The sequence below is a fragment of the Somniosus microcephalus genome, unplaced genomic scaffold (genome assembly GCF_052327205.1).
Source record: "Somniosus microcephalus isolate GS21.2 unplaced genomic scaffold, FLI_Smic_1.0 unresolved_chr7, whole genome shotgun sequence".
NCBI lineage: Eukaryota > Metazoa > Chordata > Chondrichthyes > Squaliformes > Somniosidae > Somniosus > Somniosus microcephalus.
The window spans coordinates 41,351,678-41,374,398 of record NW_028225185.1 but is presented as its reverse complement, the minus strand read 5'-3'; the positions used below and the strand labels follow the sequence as shown (position 1 = coordinate 41,374,398).

The 22,721-nt window shown below is 52.5% G+C and overlaps 1 protein-coding gene across 1 annotated transcript; it reads right to left on the bottom strand.

The window, feature by feature from the left end:
• Positions 1–910: 910 nt before the first annotated feature.
• LOC147086836 (uncharacterized) lies at positions 911–22,721 on the bottom strand. The gene is made up of 5 exons (XM_085978334.1): positions 22,715–22,721; positions 21,241–21,600; positions 8,477–8,650; positions 7,538–7,750; positions 911–978 (listed from the first exon to the last, which is right to left on the bottom strand). Exons 1-5 carry the CDS (start codon positions 22,719–22,721, stop codon positions 911–913), a joined length of 822 nt encoding a protein of 273 aa, XP_085834460.1.

The window sequence follows — 22,721 nt, the reverse complement described above, 5'->3', positions numbered from 1 at the left end:
AATGCGAGCAGCAACTAACAGGACAAATGGACTGTCTCCACATGAGATTGTTATGGGACGACCCCTAAGGCTGCCATTCTCAGCACCACTTACAGTGAAACAAATGGACATTCATAAAATGGACGAGGCTATGCTAAACTATTGCATTGCATTAACTAAATGTATTTCCAGCTTTCACCAACAAGTAAAGGAAGCTCAAACGAGTCCAGCGGAGGGAAAGTGCCACGACTTGGAACCTGGAGACGACGTCTACGTGAAGGTTTTTAAAAGGAAGAATGGTCTGCAACCACGCTTCGAAGGACAATATCAAGTGCTCCTAACAACAAACACAACCGTAAAGGTCAAGGAAAGATCTTCCTGGATTCACGCATCCCACTGCAAGAAGGCACCGAATAGAGACAATTGAATTTTGAAAGACTCTAACAATGAAGGCGTTACTTATATTTTGTATACTAATCGGACTACTGAGTCTAATATGCCAAGGAGATGAAGAAAGATCCCAAAAGAAACGAGAATTACACGTGAATACTTTTTTGTACATGTCTTATGAATATGCTAAAGCTGTTGATAAATCCAGTTGTTGGGTCTGTGCCCATGTGCCTATTCACACCACGGGGGGAATTCCCCTAAGATCGATTCCCTTTAATACATCTGAAACAGCAGAATGGGTGATAAGCAAAATATATACATATATATACTCCACATGCTCTCCTCTTTCTGCAAAACATATTTCCCACTCAAACGGGAACTGCAGGCTAGGAAAAAGAGAGAGGACTCCTTTCAACAAGCCAGTGTCGTCGACCTTGTATATCACTTGGTCCGCACTTTGGGGGCTTACATAGAAGCACTTGTGCTTAGGAGAACCCCACAGGTTAGGTATAAACTATGTGGGCCATGATTTAGTCCTCCTCTATAAGCTGCTGTTCCCTATCTTCTTAGAAGGTGCATAGTGGCACCAGAACTGCAGGCTAACATAAGCTGCAGAAATATACAAAGACATAAACCTGATGATCAAACACAATTAAACCCCTACAAGAATACACGCCCAAACACTAAGAATAAACAAAGACGAAAGACGATCTTAGATAAGGTCAACCATCAATACAGGTAAATCCCGAGGATGGTTCAAAACGGCAAAGAAGTCGGTATCCTCGGCTAAAATCTAAATTTGGTATGAGGACCGACAAAAAGAGGTTAATTTCAGTTATGTTGTCCTTGTAAGGACAAAAGGGAAGAATGTGGAAGTACAGTTTCTCACTTAGACACAAAATGGCTTCCTGGGCATAGAATAAAAACTTAAATGGCCGACAGCATGATTCACTAACCAGTCTCTAGGGAATAAGACAATTTAGGAATGCGACATACGTACTCCTTATCTGTAATAAGCTTACAAAGAGCCTCATTCACCAAACAAATAGCCAAGGACACGATAAGGTAAACATCGGCCCACAGGCCCAGTTGGTACAGTGAGAGAACAGAAGGAACAGAGGGATCCCATACTAAAGGATTAGTTAATCTTATCCCGAGGTATTTCTGTTCGTTATTCTAACGCAGCCCGGAATACGTTGTTTCAATAATTCGCAAGGTCTGTGCCTTTGTAATCAGTTATGATTCAATACTATGTCATGTGGCACAGAAAGCCTGTTTTGTTTCTGTACTGTATAAATATGTTACAACTTCTGTATTACTTTCAAGAGGTCTGATGTAGCCCTTGACTACACAACTCTTCCCTTGCAAGCAAATAAAGCCTGTCTTTAACGATACATTGGCCTAGAAATTGGGTATAGCCCCACCAGCTCGTTTGCGCCGTAAATTTTGCGCCCGCCGCGGAGCCAGTTGTGCCCGCCCCATATTCACTTTCAGCGCCCCAAAGCGGAACCGGGCGCTGTTCCAGGGTTTGTCCGCCCCGCTTGGGGCGCTGAAAGGGAATTTCAGCGCTGCCGGTCCCGCTGCGCCACCCGATGCGGTGCGGCAGGCTGCTGTACTGCAGGCCTCCCCCTTCTCTTAAGGGGGAGGTGCCTGCAACGGCCGGAGCCCCGATTGCAAGTGCCGGCAAAAGAGCCCGGCACAACGGAGAAGTGCCGGGCTCCACGGAAACCAGCCGGCAATGCCGCGGAGGGGGGGGTGGGTGGAGGAGGCCGGGGAAGGAGGTGCGGGCAGGCGGCCGCCGAAAAAGCGGCCGGCCGCACCTCCACCTTAAAGCGCCCCGCTAAGGCTGCTGTAAGGACCCGGTCTCCCGATGATGTTAGCGGCCGCCACGGATGAGGCGGCCGCTACTGAAGATGGGGATCGGCGTGGTTTCGGGCGGTACCGGGGCACTGCGCACACCGATGACGTCATCGGTGCCGGCGCAGCACTACCGGCTAACGCCGATGTTAGGGCCCACCTAATTTCGGGCGCGACGCAACTTCCGGCGCAACCCACTCTTTCGCCCCTAATTGGGCGCAAACGCAAGTGAATTTCTAGGCCATTGTGTTTAAAGACTCTTACTCGGGAGTCGAGACTTCGACAGTACCCACCAGTACTGTACCCCAGTGTTATACAGTGACAGACCTGTACCCACCAGTACTGTACCCCAGTGTTATACAGTGACAGACCTGTACCCACCAGTACTGTACCCCAGTGTTATACAGTGACAGACCTGTTTCCACCAGTACTGTACCCCAGTGTTATACAGTGACAGACCTGTACCCACCAGTACTGTACCCCAGTGTTATACAGTGACAGACCTGTACCCACCAGTACTGTACCCCAGTGTTATACAGTGACAGACCTGTACCCACCAGTACTGTACCCCAGTGTTATACAGTGACAGACCTGTACCCACCAGTACTGTACCCCAGTGTTATACAGTGACAGACCTGTACCCACCAGTACTGTACCCCAGTGTTATACAGTGACAGACCTGTATCTACCAGTACTGTACCCCAGTGTTATACAGTGACAGACCTGTGCCCACCAGTACTGTACCCCAGTGTTATACAGTGACAGACCTGTACCCACCAGTACTGTACCCGTGTTATACAGTGACAGACCTGTACCCACCAGTACTGTACCCCAGTGTTATACAGTGACAGACCTGTACCCACCAGTACTGTACCCCAGTGTTATACAGTGACAGACATGTACCCACCAGTACTGTACCCCAGTGTTATACAGTGACAGACCTGTACCCACCAGTACTGTACCCCAGTGTTATGCAGGGACAGACCTGTACCCACCAGTACTGTACCCCAGCGTTATACAGTGACAGACCTGTACCCACCAGTACTGTACCCCAGTGTTATGCAGGGACAGACCTGTACCCACCAGTACTATACCCCAGTGTTATGCAGGGACAGACCTGTACCCACCAGTACTGTACCCCAGTGTTATACAGTGACAGACCTGTACCCACCAGTACTGTACCCCAGTGTTATGCAGGGACAGACCTGTACCCACCAGTACTGTACCCATTATACAGTGACAGACCTGTACCCACCAGTACTGTACCCCAGTGTTATACAGTGACAGACCTGTACCCACCAGTACTGTACCCCAGTGTTATACAGTGACAGACCTGTACCCACCAGTACTGTACCCCAGTGTTATACAGTGACAGACCTGTACCCACCAGTACTGTACCCCAGTGTTATGCAGGGACAGACCTGTACCCACCAGTACTGTACCCCAGTGTTATACAGTGACAGACCTGTACCCACCAGTACTGTACCCCAGTGTTATACAGTGACAGACTTGTACCCACCAGTACTGTACCCCAGCGTTATACAGTGACAGACCTGTACCCACCAGTACTGTACCCCAGTGTTATGCAGGGACAGACCTGTACCCACCAGTACTGTACCCCAGTGTTATACAGTGACAGACCTGTACCCACCAGTACTGTACCCCAGTGTTATGCAGGGACAGACCTGTACCCACCAGTACTGTACCCCAGTGTTATACAGTGACAGACCTGTACCCACCAGTACTGTACCCCAGTGTTATACAGTGACAGACCTGTACCCACCAGTACTATACCCCAGTGTTATACAGTGACAGACCTGTATCCACCAGTACTGTACCCCAGTGTTATACAGTGACAGACCTGTACCCACCAGTACTGTACCCCAGTGTTATACAGTGACAGACCTGTATCCACCAGTACTGTACCCCAGTGTTATACAGTGACAGACCTGTACCCACCAGTACTGTACCCCAGTGTTATACAGTGACAGACCTGTACCCACCAGTACTGTACCCCAGTGTTATACAGTGACAGACCTGTACCCACCAGTACTGGACCCCAGTGTTATACAGTGACAGACCTGTACCCACCAGTACTGTACCCCAGTGTTATACAGTGACAGACCTGTACCCACCAGTACTGTACCCCAGTGTTATACAGTGACAGACCTGTACCCACCAGTACTGGACCCCAGTGTTATACAGTGACAGACCTGTACCCACCAGTACTGTAACCCAGTGTTATACAGTGACAGACTGATGCGCTATCAATTACTCATAAAAGACTGAGAGTTAAGAGAGTAACTAAAGGCTTTTATTAACAAAAGAATGAAGGTCTGCCTCGAGTGGTCGACCGGTCCAGAATACAAAGGGGCTGGGGAGCAGTCACCTTTATACTAGGACTTGTGGGAGGAGTCAGCCGAGGCATGTCCAGGCATGTACACAGTGGAATACAAACAGTGGTTTACCACACAGACCTGTACCCACCAGTACTGTACACCAGTTTTATACAGTGACAGACCTGTACCCACCAGTACTGTACCCCAGCGTTATACAGTGACAGACCTGTACCCACCAGTACTGTACCCCAGTGTTATGCAGGGACAGACCTGTACCCACCAGTACTGTACCCCAGTGTTATACAGTGACAGACCTGTACCCACCAGTACTGTACCCCAGTGTTATACAGTGACAGACTTGTACCCACCAGTACTGTACCCCAGCGTTATACAGTGACAGACCTGTACCCACCAGTACTGTACCCCAGTGTTATGCAGGGACAGACCTGTACCCACCAGTACTGTACCCCAGTGTTATACAGTGACAGACCTGTACCCACCAGTACTGTACCCCAGTGTTATGCAGGGACAGACCTGTACCCACCAGTACTGTACCCCAGTGTTATACAGTGACAGACCTGTACCCACCAGTACTGTACCCCAGTGTTATACAGTGACAGACCTGTACCCACCAGTACTATACCCCAGTGTTATACAGTGACAGACCTGTATCCACCAGTACTGTACCCCAGTGTTATACAGTGACAGACCTGTACCCACCAGTACTGTACCCCAGTGTTATACAGTGACAGACCTGTATCCACCAGTACTGTACCCCAGTGTTATACAGTGACAGACCTGTACCCACCAGTACTGTACCCCAGTGTTATACAGTGACAGACCTGTACCCACCAGTACTGTACCCCAGTGTTATACAGTGACAGACCTGTACCCACCAGTACTGGACCCCAGTGTTATACAGTGACAGACCTGTACCCACCAGTACTGTACCCCAGTGTTATACAGTGACAGACCTGTACCCACCAGTACTGTACCCCAGTGTTATACAGTGACAGACCTGTACCCACCAGTACTGGACCCCAGTGTTATACAGTGACAGACCTGTACCCACCAGTACTGTACCCCAGTGTTATACAGTGACAGACTGATGCGCTATCAATTACTCATAAAAGACTGAGAGTTAAGAGAGTAACTAAAGGCTTTTATTAACAAAAGAATGAAGGTCTGCCTCGAGTGGTCGACCGGTCCAGAATACAAAGGGGCTGGGGAGCAGTCACCTTTATACTAGGACTTGTGGGAGGAGTCAGCCGAGGCATGTCCAGGCATGTACACAGTGGAATACAAACAGTGGTTTACCACACAGACCTGTACCCACCAGTACTGTACACCAGTTTTATACAGTGACAGACCTGTACCCACCAGTACTGTACCCCAGTGTTATACAGTGACAGACCTGTACCCACCAGTACTGTACCCCAGTGTTATACAGTGACAGACCTGTGCCGACCAGTACTGTACCCCGGTGTTATACAGTGACAGACCTGTACCCACCAGTACTGTACCCCTGTGGTATACAGTGACAGACCTGTACCCACCAGTACTGTACCCCAGTGTTATACAGTGACAGACCTGTACCCACCAGTACTGTACCCCAGTGTTATACAGTGACAGACCTGTACCCACCGGTACTGTACCCCAGTGTTATAGTGACAGCCCTGTACCCACCAGTACTGTACCCCAGCATTATACAGTGACAGACCTGTACCCACCAGTACTGTACCCCAGTGTTACACAGTGACAGACCTGTACCCACCAGCACTGTACCCCAGTGTTATACAGTGACAGACCTGTACCCACCAGTACTGTACCCGTTATACAGTGACAGACCTGTACCCACCAGTACTGTACCTCAGTGTTATACAGGGACAGACCTGTACCCACCAGTACTGTACCCCAGTGTTATACAGTGACAGACCTGTACCCACCAGTACTGTACCCCAGTGTTATAGTGACAGACCTGTACCCACCAGTACTGTACCCCAGTGTTATACAGTGACAGACCTATACCCACCAGTACTGTACCCGTGTTATACAGTGACAGACCTGTACCCACCAGTACTATACCCCAGTGTTATGCAGGGACAGACCTGTACCCACCAGTACTGTACCCCTGCATTATACAGTGACAGACCTGTACCCACCAGTACTGTACCCCAGTGTTATACAGTGACAGACCTGTACCCACCAGTACTGTACCCCAGTGTTATACAGTGACAGACCTATACCCACCAGTACTGTACCCGTGTTATACAGTGACAGACCTGTACCCACCAGTACTATACCCCAGTGTTATGCAGGGACAGACCTGTACCCACCAGTACTGTACCCCAGCGTTATACAGTGACAAACCTGTACCCAACAGTACTGTACCCCAGTGTTGTACAGTGACAGACCTGTACCCACCAGTACTGTACCCCAGTGTTATACAGTGACAGACCTGTACCCACCAGTACTGTACCCCAGTGTTATACAGTGACAGACCTGTACCCACCAGTACTGTACCCCAGTGTTATACAGGGACAGACCTGTACCCACCAGTACTGTACCCCAGTGTTATACAGTGACAGACCTGTACCCACCAATGCTGTACCCCAGTGTTATACAGTGAGACCTGTACCCACCAGTACTGTACCCCAGTGTTATACAGTGACAGACCTGTACCCACCAGTACTGTACCCCAGTGTTATACAGTGACAGACCTGTACCCACCAGTGCTGTACCCCAGTGTTACACAGTGACAGACCTGTACCCACCAGTACTGTAGCCCAGTGTTATACAGTGACAGACCTGTACCCACCAGTACTGTACCCCAGTGTTATACAGCGACAGACCTGTACCCACCTGTATTAAAAGGTTCGGGGGAGATATTATGGGTAGAGCGCTTTCAGAGAGAGGGAACAGGGGCGATGGGCAGAATGGGGAATGGGCTATGATTCTAAGCACTGGCTCACCTGCAATCTGCGAGGGCGCACCGCTGATGGTAATGGAAGAAGAGGCTGACGTGTCCGAGGGGTTGCGAGTCTCGGGCACAGAGGCTGTCCACACAGTGGAGGATGGTTGTGTCACAGGCTCCTCCGAGCATTCCAAGGGCACCCTGGAACTGAGTAACGAGGCTGGGTCGTTGTGGGACTTCTGGCGGTCTGGAGTGAGGCCGTCTGGTAAATCTGTGCGAGGAATTCGGAGATTTTCATCAAGATTTCTCAATTCTAACCCACCCGACCCAAGCTCATCACAGGAAAAGTATGGCTGTCCTCGAGATGGGACACAGGGGGCAACAAGGATTAGACTGGGTGTCCCTCAACCCCACCAGCTCCCCATATCCCCCAACCTCTCCTTCTCCCCACATCCCTCAACCCCACCAGCTCCCCATATCCCCCAACCCCACCTTCACCCCATATCCCCCAACCCCACCTTCACCCCATATCCCCCAACCCCACCTTCACCCCATATCCCTCAAACCCACCATCTCTCCGTATCCCCCAACCCCACCTCCTCCCCATATCCCCCAACCCCACCTTCTCCCCACATCCCCCACCTTCTCCCCACATCCCCCAACCCCACCTCCTCCACATATCGCCCAACCCCACCTCCTCCCCAAATCCCCCAACCCCACCTCCTCTCCGTATCCCCCAACCCCACCTCCTCCCCATATCCCCCAACCCCACCTTCTCCCCATATCCCCCAACCCCACCTCCCTACATCCCCAACCCCACCTCCTCCCCATATCCCCAACCCCACCTCCTCCCCATATCCCCCAACCCCACCTTCTCCCCACATCCCCCAACCCCACCTTCTCCCCACATCCCGCAACCCCACCTTCTCCCCACATCCCCCAACCCCACCTTCTCCCCATATCCCCCTTTCTCCCCATATCCCTCAACCCCACCTACTTGAATAGGCTGCGGGCTTGGTAGACTCTCTTGGCTCAGAGTGTCCAATGATTGGGTCTTGATGACGTCCTTTCTGACTGACCGCTCCTGACGGTGTAAACAGGGGCTGCGGACCGGCACCGGCGGCAGCACTACCGTGAAATTCGACTAACTCCTCGGACGTTTCCTCAGGGCCTGTAACACGAGAGGAAAAACAACACGATTGACGTTCGTCCCCTTTTAATTCTACCCCTCCTCCCCAAGGGTGTTGGCTCTTGCTGGGGGTGGGTGTGGGGGAATGTGGTACAGGCTCCATGGGCATCGGATGCCCGCCAGCATCTGTCCCAAGCGCCCATTCTTTACAAGTGAGGCTGATCAGCGAGTGTGCCATTCTACAGTGGGGGCATCACAGACACCCAGTCGGGGCTGATCTCACCTGGGCTGATCTCACCTGGGCTGACCTCCCCTGAGCTGACTTCCCCTGGTCTGATCTCCCCTGGTCTGACCTCCCCTGGTCTGACCTCCCCTGGTCTGATCTCCCCTGGTCTGACCTCCCCTGGTCTGACCTCCCCTGGTCTGATCTCCCCTGGGCTGACCTCCCCTGGGCTGATCTCCCCTGGGCTGATCTCCCCTGGGCTGACCTCCCCTGGGCTGACCTCCCCTGGGCTGGTCTCCCCTGGGCTGACCTCCCCTGGTCTGATCTCACTTAGTCTGGTCTCCCCTGGTCTGATCTCCCCTGGGCTGACCTCCCCTGGGCTGATCTCCCCTGGTCTGATCTCCCCTGGTCTGACCTCCCCTGGGCTGATCTCCCCTGGGCTGATCTCCCCTGGGCTGATCTCCCCTGGGCTGGTCTCCCCTGGGCTGATCTCCCCTGGGCTGGTCTCCCCTGGGCTGGTCTCCCCTGGGCTGGTCTCCCCTGGTCTAATCTCCTCTGGTCTGATCTCCCCTGGGCTGATCTCCCCTGGTCTGACCTCCCCTGGTCTGATCTCCCCTGGGCTGATCTCACTTAGTCTGACCTCCCCTGGGCTGATCTCCCCTGGGCTGAGCTCACTTAGTCTGATCTCCCCTGGTCTGATCTCCCCTGGGCTGGTCTCCCCTGGTCTGGTCTCCCATGGGCTGATCTCCCCTGGTCTGATCTCACTTAGTCTGATCTCCCCTGGGCTGGTCTCCCCTGGGCTGGTCTCCCCTGGGCTGATCTCACTTAGTCTGGTCTCCCCTGGGCTGGTCTCCCCTGGGCTGGTCTCCCCTGGGCTGATCTCACTTAGTCTGATCTCCCCTGGGCTGGTCTCCCCTGGGCTGATTCCCCTGGTCTGATCTCCCCTGGGCTGGTCTCCCCTGGTCTGGTCTCCCATGGGCTGATCTCCCCTGGGCTGATCTCACTTAGTCTGATCTCCCCTGGGCTGGTCTCCCCTGGGCTGACCTCCCCTGGGCTGATTCCCCTGGGCTGATCTCCCCTGGGCTGATCTCACTTAGTCTGATCTCCCCTGGGCTGGTCTCCCCTGGGCTGATCTCACTTAGTCTGATCTCCCCTGGGCTGGTCTCCCCTGGGCTGGTCTCCCCTGGGCTGATCTCACTTAGTCTGATCTCCCCTGGGCTGGTCTCCCCTGGGCTGATCTCACTTAGTCTGATCTCCCCTGGGCTGGTCTCCCCTGGGCTGATCTCACTTAGTCTGATCTCCCCTGGGCTGATCTCACTTAGTCTGATCTCCCCTGGGCTGGTCTCCCCTGGGCTGATTCCCCTGGGCTGATCTCCCCTGGGCTGGTCTCCCCTGGGCTGGTCTCCCCTGGGCTGGTCTCCCCTGGGCTGGTCTCCCCTGGGCTGGTCTCCCCTGGGCTGGTCTCCCCTGGGCTGATCTCACTTAGTCTGATCTCCCCTGGGCTTGTCTCCCCTGGGCTGGTCTCCCCTGGGCTGATCTCACTTAGTCTGATCTCCCCTGGGCTGGTCTCCCCTGGGCTGATCTCACTTAGTCTGATCTCCCCTGGGCTGGTCTCCCCTGGGCTGATCTCACTTAGTCTGATCTCCCCTGGGCTGGTCTCCCCTGGGCTGATTCCCCTGGGCTGATCTCCCCTGGGCTGGTCTCCCCTGGGCTGATCTCACTTAGTCTGATCTCCCCTGGGCTGGTCTCCCCTGGGCTGATCTCACTTAGTCTGATCTCCCCTGGGCTGGTCTCCCCTGGGCTGATTCCCCTGGGCTGATCTCCCCTGGGCTGGTCTCCCCTGGGCTGGTCTCCCCTGGGCTGGTCTCCCCTGGGCTGGTCTCCCCTGGGCTGATCTCACTTAGTCTGATCTCACCTGGGCTGATCTCCCCCTGGGCTGATCTCCCCTGGGCTGATCTCACTTAGTCTGATCTCCCCTGGGCTGGTCTCCCCTGGGCTGATCTCACTTAGTCTGATCTCACCTGGGCTGATCTCCCCTGGGCTGATCTCACTTAGTCTGATCTCCCCTGGGCTGATCTCTCCTGGGCTGGTCTCCCCTGGGCTGGTCTCCCCTGGGCTGGTCTCCCCTGGGCTGGTCTCCCCTGGGCTGGTCTCCCCTTGGGCTGATCTCACCTGGTCTGGTCTCCCCTGGGCTGATCCCCTGCGCTGATCTCACTTAGTCTGACCTCCCCTGGGCTGGTCTCCCCTGGGCTGGTCTCCCCTGGGCTGATCTCCCCTTGGGCTGATCTCACCTGGTCTGGTCTCCCCTGGGCTGATCCCCTGCGCTGATCTCACTTAGTCTGACCTCCCCTGGGCTGATCTCCCCTGGTCTGATCTCCCCTGGGCTGGTCTCCCCTGGGCTGATCTCCCCTGGGCTGATCTCACTTAGTCTGGTCTCCCCTGGGCTGGTCTCCCCTGGGCTGATCTCACTTAGTCTGATCTCCCCTGGGCTGATCTCACTTAGTCTGATCTCCCCTGGGCTGATCTCCCCTGGGCTGATCTCACTTAATCTGATCTCCCCTGGGCTGGTCTCCCCTGGGCTGATCTCACTTAGTCTGATCTCCCCTGGGCTGATCTCCCCTGGGCTGATCTCACTTAGTCTGATCTCCCCTGGGCTGATCTCCCCCTGGGCTGGTCTCCCCTGGGCTGATCTCACTTAGTCTGATCTCCCCTGGGCTGGTCTCCCCTGGGCTGATCTCACTTAGTCTGATCTCCCCTGGGCTGGTCTCCCCTGGGCTGACCTCCCCTGGGCTGATCTCACTTAGTCTGATCTCACCTGGGCTGATCTCCCCCTGGGCTGGTCTCCCCTGGGCTGATCTCACTTAGTCTGATCTCCCCTGGGCTGGTCTCCCCTGGGCTGATCTCACTTAGTCTGATCTCCCCTGGGCTGACCTCCCCTGGGCTGATCTCACTTAGTCTGATCTCACCTGGGCTGATCTCCCCCTGGGCTGGTCTCCCCTGGGCTGATCTCACTTAGTCTGATCTCCCCTGGGCTGATCTCACTTAGTCTGATCTCCCCTGGGCTGGTCTCCCCTGGGCTGGTCTCCCCTGGGCTGATCTCACTTAGTCTGATCTCCCCTGGGCTGATCTCCCCTGGTCTGATCTCACTTAGTCTGATCTCCCCTGGGCTGGTCTCCCCTGGGCTGATCTCACTTAGTCTGATCTCCCCTGGTCTGATCTCCCCTGGGCTGATTCCCCTGGGCTGATCTCCCCTGGTCTGATCTCCCCTGGTCTGATCTCCCCTGGGCTGACCTCCCCTGGGCTGATCTCACTTAGTCTGATCTCACCTGGGCTGATCTCCCCCTGGGCTGATCTCCCCTGGGCTGATCTCACTTAGTCTGATCTCCCCTGGGCTGATCTCCCCTGGGCTGATCTCCCCCTGGGCTGATCTCACTTAGTCTGATCTCACCTGGGCTGGTCTCCCCTGGGCTGATCTCACTTAGTCTGATCTCACCTGGGCTGGTCTCCCCTGGGCTGATCTCACTTAGTCTGATCTCACCTGGGCTGGTCTCCCCTGGGCTGATCTCACTTAGTCTGATCTCACCTGGGCTGATCTCCCCTGGGCTGATCTCACTTAGTCTGATCTCCCCTGGGCTGGTCTCCCCTGGGCTGATCTCACTTAGTCTGATCTCACCTGGGCTGATCTCCCCTGGGCTGATCTCACTTAGTCTGATCTCCCCTGGGCTGATCTCTCCTGGGCTGGTCTCCCCTGGGCTGGTCTCCCCTGGGCTGGTCTCCCCTGGGCTGGTCTCCCCTTGGGCTGATCTCACCTGGTCTGGTCTCCCCTGGGCTGATCCCCTGCGCTGATCTCACTTAGTCTGACCTCCCCTGGGCTGATCTCCCCTGGGCTGGTCTCCCCTGGGCTGGTCTCCCCTGGGCTGGTCTCCCCTGGGCTGGTCTCCCCTGGGCTGGTCTCCCCTTGGGCTGATCTCACCTGGTCTGGTCTCCCCTAGGCTGATCCCCTGCGCTGATCTCACTTAGTCTGACCTCCCCTGGGCTGATCTCCCCTGGGCTGATCTCCCCTGGGCTGGTCTCCCCTGGGCTGGTCTCCCCTGGGCTGGTCTCCCCTGGGCTGATCTCCCCTTGGACTGATCTCCCCTTGGGCTGATCTCCCCTGGTCTGGTCTCCCCTGGGCTGATCCCTGTAGTGTCCGTGTGTAGATAAAGACACTGAAGACAGGAGTTGGTTCATAGGTATTTACTAAGCAAGTCTTGGGGGGGGTTTCTAAAGGATATACACAATACACAGGCTTATATAGCCCAAGTGGCAATTACCGGCATTACGCACACCTGGGGCTCTTAAAGGCACATACACCATAATTGCTCTTAAAGGCACATACACCACAATTCCTCCCCTTCTAGCTAACTAGTACATCATATTTTAAGTAATTATTAATTACATGTTATATGCAAAATAATATACATTGCTGTATTAATTAATTATAAGTTAGTCTCTCAGGAGGCTTCCTGACTCGGTCCGGATAACGCCTCGGGCGTGTAGTAGTTTCTGGTGGTGTAGTAGGTTCTTCTGGCAAGGCTGATTCGGCTTGAAGGCCAGTGTCGGGTTCATCGGGCTCCAGTATCACCGGATCGGAGGTAGATATGGGTATCTCTACTTCATCGTTAGATGTATAGAGTGGTGGTGTAGGTTGTCCCTTTTCGGATGACTTGATGATTTGGTCAGCATGGCGCCTTATTATGCTGTCTCCGATGTCCACGGTATACATCAGTGGTCCTAATCGTGTGCAGATAGTTCCAGGCTGCCATTTCTCGGTACGGTAGTCCCGGGCCAAAACTGGTTGGCCTATCTGGAAGACCCTAGTTGGCCTTTCATTCATGCCCTGAAACTGCCGGTTCTCCACGTCCCTTCGGATGTTGGGCTTGACCAAATCCAGCCGGCATCTTAGGTTTCTATTGTAGAACATCATGGCGGGAGTTTGGTTAGTAACCATATGTGTTGCATTCCTATATGCAAATAAGAAGTTATCCACCTTGTGCTGAAGTTTTATGTCTTCATTACCCATGGCCTTGATGGCCTTCTTGAAGGTCTGGACAAACCTTTCAGCCAATCCATTGGTGGCGGGATGGTATGGGGCGGACGTGTAGTGCTTTACCCCATTGTTCTTTAAGAACTTTCTGAATTCTTCGGACACAAATTGCGGTCCATTATCAGAACATATCTGCTCCGGCAGCCCATTCCTGGCAAATATGGTCCTTAATACTGTGATGGTTTTTTCCGTGGTGGTGGAGGACATCTTTATTACCTCCGGCCACTTGGAGTGTGCATCAACTGCGATTAAGAACATTGAGTCCATAAATGGACCAGCAAAGTCGATGTGCACCCTTTGCCAGGGAGATGAGGGCCACTCCCATGGATGTAGAGGGGCCTGTGGCGGAGCATTTTGGACCTTCTGGCATCCTAGGCAGCTCTTGGTCATGTCTTCGATGTCTCCATCGATACCTGGCCACCATACAAACGCCCTAGCTAGGTTCTTCATTTACACTCCACCCAGATGCCCCTCGTGAAGCTCCTTTAGCACTTTATCCTGGAGTTTGGGTGGAATCACCACTCTGGATCCACACATCAAGGTTCCTCGGCACACTGACAGCTGTTCTCTTCTTTGCGAGAATGCTGGCAACAGTGGTTCGCCATGTGCTGGCCATCCCTTCACTGTTAAATCGTAGACCCGTGAGAGAGTAGGGTCATTTCTTGTCTCCCTTTCAATGGCAGAATTTGTCACCGGTAGACATTCCACTATGGTAGAGTGGAATATCTCTACTGGGTCTACTGTAGGTGCCTCTTCTATCGTTGGCAACGGTAGGCGTGATAAACCGTCAGCATTCCCATGCTGTTTTGACCCTTTGTATTCAATGTTGTATTGGTGTGCTCCTAGAAAAAGGGACCACCTCTGTAGTCTTTGTGCCGTCATAATGGGGACACCTTTTTTAGGGTTGAATATGGAGATGAGGGGTTGATGGTCAGTCAGCAAGGTAAATTTTTGTCCGTGTAGGTAATGGTTGAATTTCTTCACTCCCCATACCAGGCTGAGTGCTTCCCTGTCTATCTGGGCATAGTTACGCTCAGCTGAGTTCAATGAGCGTGACGCAAAAGCTATCGGCCGTTCCGAGCCATCAGGGAATCTATGGGACAATACCGCTCCTATGCCGTAAGGGGATGCATCGCACGCCAGTCTGATTGGTAGTGATGGGTTGTAATGAGCCAAAATTTTCTCGGATGTGATTAAGTCTTTACATTTATGGAAGGCACGTTTACAGTCTTCGTTCCATTTCCAAAATCACTCCTGTCTGTAGAAGATCATTAAGAGGGTGTAGAATAGTTGATAAGTTCGGTAAAAATTTATGATAGTAATTTATTAATCCCAGGAATGACCTTAATTGTGAAACATTTTCAGGTGCTGGGGCTTTTATAACTGCTTCAATTTTTTCAGGTGACTTATGCAACCCTTCCTTATTAATTATGTGGCCACAATATGATATCTGATTTTGGAAAAATTCGCACTTGGGGCGATTTGCTCGTAGGCCCCGTTCTTTCAGCCTAGTGAGCACCTGCTCCAAATTGGCAAGGTGCTCGTTGTCGTTTTCTCCTGTTATAAGGATGTCGTCTAGGTAGCATTGAGTCCCCGGAATCCCTTGCAGGACTTGCTCCATAGCTCTTTGCCAGATAGCTGGAGCTGATGCTATTCCAAAAACCAGTCGATTGTACTGGTACAGGCCTTTGTGTGTGTTTATTGTGAGATACTTTTTAAGAGGTCTCCTCAACCTCCATCTGTAGATATGCCTGTGCCAAGTCAATTTTTGTGAAACGTTTCCCTCCGGATAGTGAGGCGAAAATATCTTCTATCCTCGGAAGAGGATACTGTACCGTGTGAAGGACCGGGTTTACAGTCACCTTAAAGTCCCCACAGATGCGAATTTTTTTCTGTTCCTCAGAGTTATTTTTCAATGTTTTTTTCATGACTGGAACGATGGGTGTTGCCCATTCGCTCCAATCTATTTTGGATAATACGCCTGCCTTTTCCAAATTCTTCAGCTCTGCCTCGACTGCCGGACGTATTGCGTATGGCACCGGTCTTGCCTTAAAAAATTTTGGAATTGCTGTATCTTCCACTTTTATTGAGGCGGTGATGCCTTTCAAGGTTCCTAGTTTCTCTTGAAACACTTCTTTGGCGTTGGCCAAGATGTCTTTTAATCGTTCAGGTATGATGTCATCATTGTTTTTTCCCTTACTGGTCACCGTCAGTGCCTGAATGGAGTGCCAGTCTAAACGTATCTTCCTTATCCATTCACGTCCCAACAACGGTGGACCACCATCTTGTAGAATGTATAAATACAACTTTTGTATTTCTTTGCCGTTGTATACCACAGGCACCCTTAATTTTCCTTTGGGGTAGACTTTCTGCCCCGTATATGTTTTTAAGATAATGGATGTGTCTTTTAGAGGTATATGCGAAAATAGCCTCTCGTAATCCCGTCGATTTATTACGGTTAGAGCTGATCCTGTATCTAGCTCCATTTTAACTGGGGACCCTGCTATTGTGAGGGTAACCCAAATGGTTTGGTAATCCTCTTTGGCAAGTACATTATCTAATTTGAGACAGCTTAGTCTCTTGTTTCCGGAGTCGCTATCGCTATTCTGGTCTTCGGAGCTACTGTCCGCCATCATTTGTACCTTCCTGTACTTTTCTTTATTGATTTTTTGTTTTCTGTCAGTGGATTTATTTTGTCCAGATTGGCATACCTGTGCAATGTGTCCAATCTTACCACATTGCCTGCATGCTTTGCCCTTGAACCAGCAGTCCCTCTGGTTATGGGTGGATCTGCCGCAGCGATAACATCTTCCGAACTCCTGTGTCATTTTATGGGTGCCGAAGTCCTGTGTCTCTTGTTGTATCTCTGCAGCTCCTTTTGCTGCTGCTTCGTATGATACAGCCATACTGAAAGCTTTGTCCAATGTTAAATCTTTTTCAGAAAGCAGTCTTTTTTGTGTTCCTTCACTTAAGAGACCGCAAACAAATTTGTCTCGAAGATAATCCAATAGTCCTGCTCCGAACTGGCAGTACTTTGATAGCTTTCTTAATTCGGTTAGGTAATCAGCGTTACTTTCATTCTTGTGTTGATTTCTCTTGAAGAACTTGAATCGTTCCGCTATCAGCAGCGGTGTTGGGTTTAAATGCTCCTGCAGGGTATCAACAATTTCTTTAAGTCTTGTCCTTTGGTTTGGCTGGAGTGATTAAATTTCGTAACAGCCCGTATGTCTTCGCGCCCATTAAGTTCAGAAGTACTGAAGCTTTTTTTTCATCTGTTATTCCATTTGTCATAGAGTCATAGAGTTTTACAGCACAGAAAGAGGCCCTTCGGCCCATCGTGGCTGCGCCGCCCATCCATCCCTGTCCAGTCTAATCCCATTTTCCAGCATTTGGTCCATAGCCTTGTATGCAATGGCATTTCAAGTGCTCATCCAAATGCTTCTTGAATGTTGTGAGGGTTCCTGCCTCTACCACCCTTTTAGGCATGGAGTTCCACATTCCAACCACCCTCTGGGTGAAAAAGTTCCTCCTCAAATCCCCTCTAAATCTCCTGCCCCTTACCCTGAATCTATGCCCCCTTGTTATTGACCCCCCTACTAAGGGGAAAAGTTCCTCTTTGTCTACCCTATCTATGCCCCTCATCATTTTGTACACCTCAATCAGGTCCCCCCTCAGCCTTCTTTGCTCCAAGGAAAACAACCCCAGCCTGTTTAGTCTTTCTTCATAGCTGAGGCGCTCCATCCCAGGTAACATCCTGGTGAATCTTCTCTGCACCCTCTCCAGAGCAATCACATCCTTCCTATAGTGAGGCAACCAGAACTGCACACAGTACTCCAGCTGTGGCCTCACCAGCGTTTTGTACAGCTCCATCATAACCTCCCTGCTCTTATATTCTATGCCACGGCTAATGAAGGCAAGTATCCCATATGCCTTTTTAACCACCTTATCTACCTGTTCCGCTGCCTTCAGGGATCTATGTACATGTACACCAAGGTCCCTCTGACCCTCTGTACTTCCTAGGGTCCTACCACTCATTATGTATTCCCTTGCCTTATTTGTCCGTCCAAAATGCATCACCTCGCACTTTTCAGGGTTAAATTCCATTTGCCACTTTTCTGCCCATCTGACCAACCCGTTTATATCGTCCTGTAGCCTGAGGCTTTCCTCCTCGCAATTTACCACCCCACCAATTTTCGTGTCATCTGCGAACTTACTGATCATACCTTTTACATTCTCATCCAAATCATTTATGTAGATCACAAACAACAAGGGACCCAGCACCGATCCCTGAGGTACCCCACTGGACACAGGCTTCCAGTCACAAAAGCAACCTTCGACCATCACCCTCTGCCTCCTGCCACTCAGCCAGTTTAGGATCCAACGCGCCAAGGCACCCTGGATCCCATGGGCTCTTACCTTCTTGACCAGTCTCCTATGCGGGACTTTGTCAAAAGCCTTACTGAAGTCCATGTAAACCACATCCACAGCATTTCCCTCATCCACCCCCCTAGTCACCCCCTCGAAAAATTCAATCAGATTTGTCAGACATGATTTACCCTTGACAAAGCCATGCTGACTATCCCCGATTGATCCTTGCCTCTCCAAGTGGAGACTAATTTTGTCCCTCAGAATTTTTTCCAATAATTTCCCTACCACAGATGTTAGGCTCACTGGCCTGTAATTCCCTGGTTTATCCCTGCTACCCTTCTTGTATAATGGTACTGTGGTAAACCACTGTTTGTATTCCTGTTTGTCCTGTTTGTATTCCACTGTGTACATGCCTGGACATGCCTCGGCTGACTCCTCCCACAGGTCCTAGTATAAAGGTGACTGCTCCCCAGCCCTTGTATCCTGGACCGGTCGACCACTCGAGGCAGACCTCCATTCTGTTGTTAATAAAAGCCTTTAGTTACTCTTCTAACTCTCAGTCTTTTACGAGTAATTGATAGCGCATCAATTACTACATTAGCTGTTCTCCAGTCCTCTGGTACATCCCCTGTGGCCAGAGAGGTTCTGAAAATTTGTGTCAGAGCCCCTGCAATCTCCTCCTTTGCCTCCCACAGCAGCCTGGGATACATCTCGTCCGGGCCTGGGGATTTATCCACTTTTTGGCCTGCTAAAACCGCTAGCACCTCCTCCCTCTCGATGCTAATACATTCAAGTATGTCACAGTCCCCTTGCCCGATTTCTATGTCTGCATCGTCTTTCTCCATAGTGAACACAGATGCAAAAAATTCATTTAAAACCCCGCCTACATCCTCTGGCTCTACACACAGATTGCCACTTTGGTCCCTAATGGGCCCTACCCTTTCCCTGGTTATCCTCTTGCCCTTAATATACTTATAAAACATCTTAGGATTTTCCTTTATTTTGCTCGCCAGTGTTATTTCATGGCCCCTCCTCGCCCTCCTAATTTCTTTTTTAAGTACGCCCCTGCACTTTTTATACTCCTCTAGGGCTTCTTCCGTCTTTAGTCTTTTGTAACTGCCAAAAGCCCCCCTTTTATTTTTGCAGTGCAATAAACCTCTACTCTTTCCACGTATGTGGTCCAATCTTCTATTTCGCCATCAAAAGCCTCAATATTACCAGATTTAGGCATTTCAGAAAAGATATGGCGCTTCCCGCGCTTTCCCGCCGCTGCTACCGATAACAACGCTGTTTTACTGTGGTTTCCGTTTATTCACTGTTGGAGACTCGTTCCCGACGGAGGTCTAAACGCTGACCTGCTTGCCGCGCCGGCCGTCTCTCGAGTGCACCCTCCCAGTCCGTTATTGCTTGCCTCCGATTTCGCTGCCTGTCTCAGCTGTAGAGCCCGCCGCTGGAGCTCCAGCCTGACGCCCAGGAAGGATTAGCGCAGTACCTGTCACCAGCTTGGCCAGCTGGTGAAACCACAGTTTCTCTTACTTCCTTGAGTCTTCTGGACGCTGGAGGAATCGATGTCCTTGAGGTGCTGCCGAATTGCAGGTAAGTCCGTTTCCACTTCGTCGCCACTGTAGTGTCCGTGTGTAGATAAAGACACTGAAGACAGGAGTTGGTTCATAGGTATTTACTAAGCAAGTCTGGGGGGGGTTTCTAAAGGATATACACAATACACAGGCTTATATAGCCCAAGTGGCAATTACCGGCATTATGCACACCTGGGGCTCTTAAAGGCACATACACCATAATTGCTCTTAAAGGCACATACACCACAATCCCCTGCGCTGATCTCACTTAGTCTGACCTCCCCTGGGCTGGTCTCCCCTGGGCTGATCTCACTTAGTCTGACCTCCCCTGGGCTGATCTCCCCTGGGCTGGTCTCCCCTGGGCTGATCTCACTTAGTCTGACCTCCCCTGGGCTGGTCTCACTTAGTCTGATCTCCCCTGGGCTGGTCTCCCCTGGGCTGATCTCCCCTGGGCTGGTCTCCCCTGGGCTGATCTCCCCTGGGCTGATCTCACTTAGTCTGATCTCCCCTGGGCTGGTCTCCCCTGGTCTAATCTCCCCTGGGCTGATCTCCCCTGGGCTGGTCTCCCCTGGGCTGATCTCACTTAGTCTGATCTCCCCTGGGCTGGTCTCCCCTGGGCTGATCTCACTTAGTCTGGTCTCCCCTGGGCTGATCTCACCTGGGCTGGTCTCCCCTGGTCTGATCTCACTTAGTCTGATCTCCCCTGGTCTGGTCTCCCCTGGGCTGGTCTCCCCTGGGCTGATCTCACTTAGTCTGGTCTCCCCTGGGCTGATCTCACCTGGGCTGGTCTCCCCTGGGCTGGTCTCCCCTGGTCTGATCTCACTTAGTCTGATCTCCCCTGGGCTGGTCTCCCCTGGGCTGATCTCACTTAGTCTGGTCTCCCCTGGGCTGATCTCACCTGGGCTGGTCTCCCCTGGTCTGATCTCACTTAGTCTGATCTCCCCTGGGCTGGTCTCCCCTGGGCTGATCTCACTTAGTCTGGTCTCCCCTGGGCTGATCTCACCTGGGCTGGTCTCCCCTGGTCTGATCTCACTTAGTCTGATCTCCCCTGGGCTGGTCTCCCCTGGGCTGATCTCACTTAGTCTGGTCTCCCCTGGGCTGATCTCACCTGGGCTGGTCTCCCCTGGTCTGATCTCACTTAGTCTGATCTCCCCTGGGCTGGTCTCCCCTGGGCTGATCTCACTTAGTCTGGTCTCCCCTGGGCTGATCTCACCTGGGCTGGTCTCCCCTGGTCTGATCTCACTTAGTCTGATCTCCCCTGGGCTGGTCTCCCCTGGGCTGATCTCACTTAGTCTGGCCTCCCCTGGGCTGATCTCACCTGGGCTGGTCTCCCCTGGGCTGATCTCACTTAGTCTGATCTCCCCTGGGCTGATCTCACCTGGTCTCCTTTGCTCCTCGGACTCCTGGCACAGCCTGGCCAGGTGAGGCTTGTCCAGGGATTTCAGACTGTCCCGGAGCGGTCCCAGGTGGCCCAGGCTGATCTGCTCCCTCTCCATCAGCAGCTCGATCAGTTCCCCGGCGCTGGTGCACGATTCCAGCCTCTTCTTTGGGATTATGACGGCCCACAGCTGCTTGAAGTGGAGCAGCTCTTCCCCAGCCAACTCCCGGGAGATCCGCACTTTCAGAGCGTTGAAGCTCAGCTGCTTCCGTTCCCGCTCCATTCCCGGCACAAAGCGAAAGCGAAAGCCTCCTCCCGCCTTCCGGGTTGGTGACTGGTGGCCCGGGCCTGGCCCGGGATCTGCAAAAGTGGAGAAGGGGGGTTCAAACTAACTGGGACACCAGTCCCAGGACCACCACAGCCATCCCCCCACCCCCCGCCCAGGCCTGGGAGAGACACTGGCACTGGCACAGGTGAGCAGGTGAGTACGGCTACAAGCCCAGTCTGTTCCAGACCAGCACGGGTGCAAATATCTGTGTCCCGAAAAGGGTTGGCCAGTGTGGGTCTCTCCCAGTCCAGTCTGACCGCCCCCAGTCCAGGCTGACCTCCCTCAATCCAGTGTGGGTCTTTCCCAGTCCAGTCTGGGTCTCCCAGTCCAGTGCGGGTCTCTCCCAGTCCAGTCTGATCTCTCCCAGTCCAGTGTGGGTCTCTCCCAGTCCAGTCTGATCTCTCCCAGTCCAGTCTGGGTCTCTCCCAGTCCAGTGTGGGTCTCTCCTAGTCCAGTCTGATCTCTCCCAGTCCAGTGTGGGTCTCTCCCAGTCCAGTGTGGGTCTCTCCCAGTCCAGTCTGATCTCTCCCAGTCCAGTGCAGGTCTCTCCCAGTCCAGTGTGGGTCTCTCCCAGTCCAGTCTGATCTCTCCCAGTCCAGTGTGGGTCTCTCCTAGTCCAGCCTGATCTCTCCCAGTCCAGTCTGATCTCTCCCAGTCCAGTGCGGGTCTCTCCCAGTCCAGTGTGGGTCTCTCCTAGTCCAATCTGATCTCTCCCAGTACTGACTGCACCGTATCCGGCACTGACTGCACCGTATCTAGCAGTGTTTGTAATGTATGCCTAAATGGTTCCTGGTACTGACTGTACTCTAATTAGTACCTCGTGCAATTGCATCCAATTTTCCATTCAAAACCGCTACCCCCATCCCCCCAAATCTGAGGGTCACGGAGTTCAGTGCGACCCAATGCGGACGTACCTGAGATCTGGTATCTTGTCCATCCAGGTCGTGTCTGTTCCCGATAGGTATTTGACCTTGTGACCAACCGGAGAGGCGGCCCCACTCCGTTCCATGTCTGTGCTCCATTCGCTTGGCTCGTGCATGGACATTCCCCAAGGCAGTTATGGAACATTAGGAGGCCATTCAGCCCCTTGAGCCTGTTCCATTATTCAATGAGATCACGGCTGATCTGTATCTTAACTCCATTTACCCGCCAT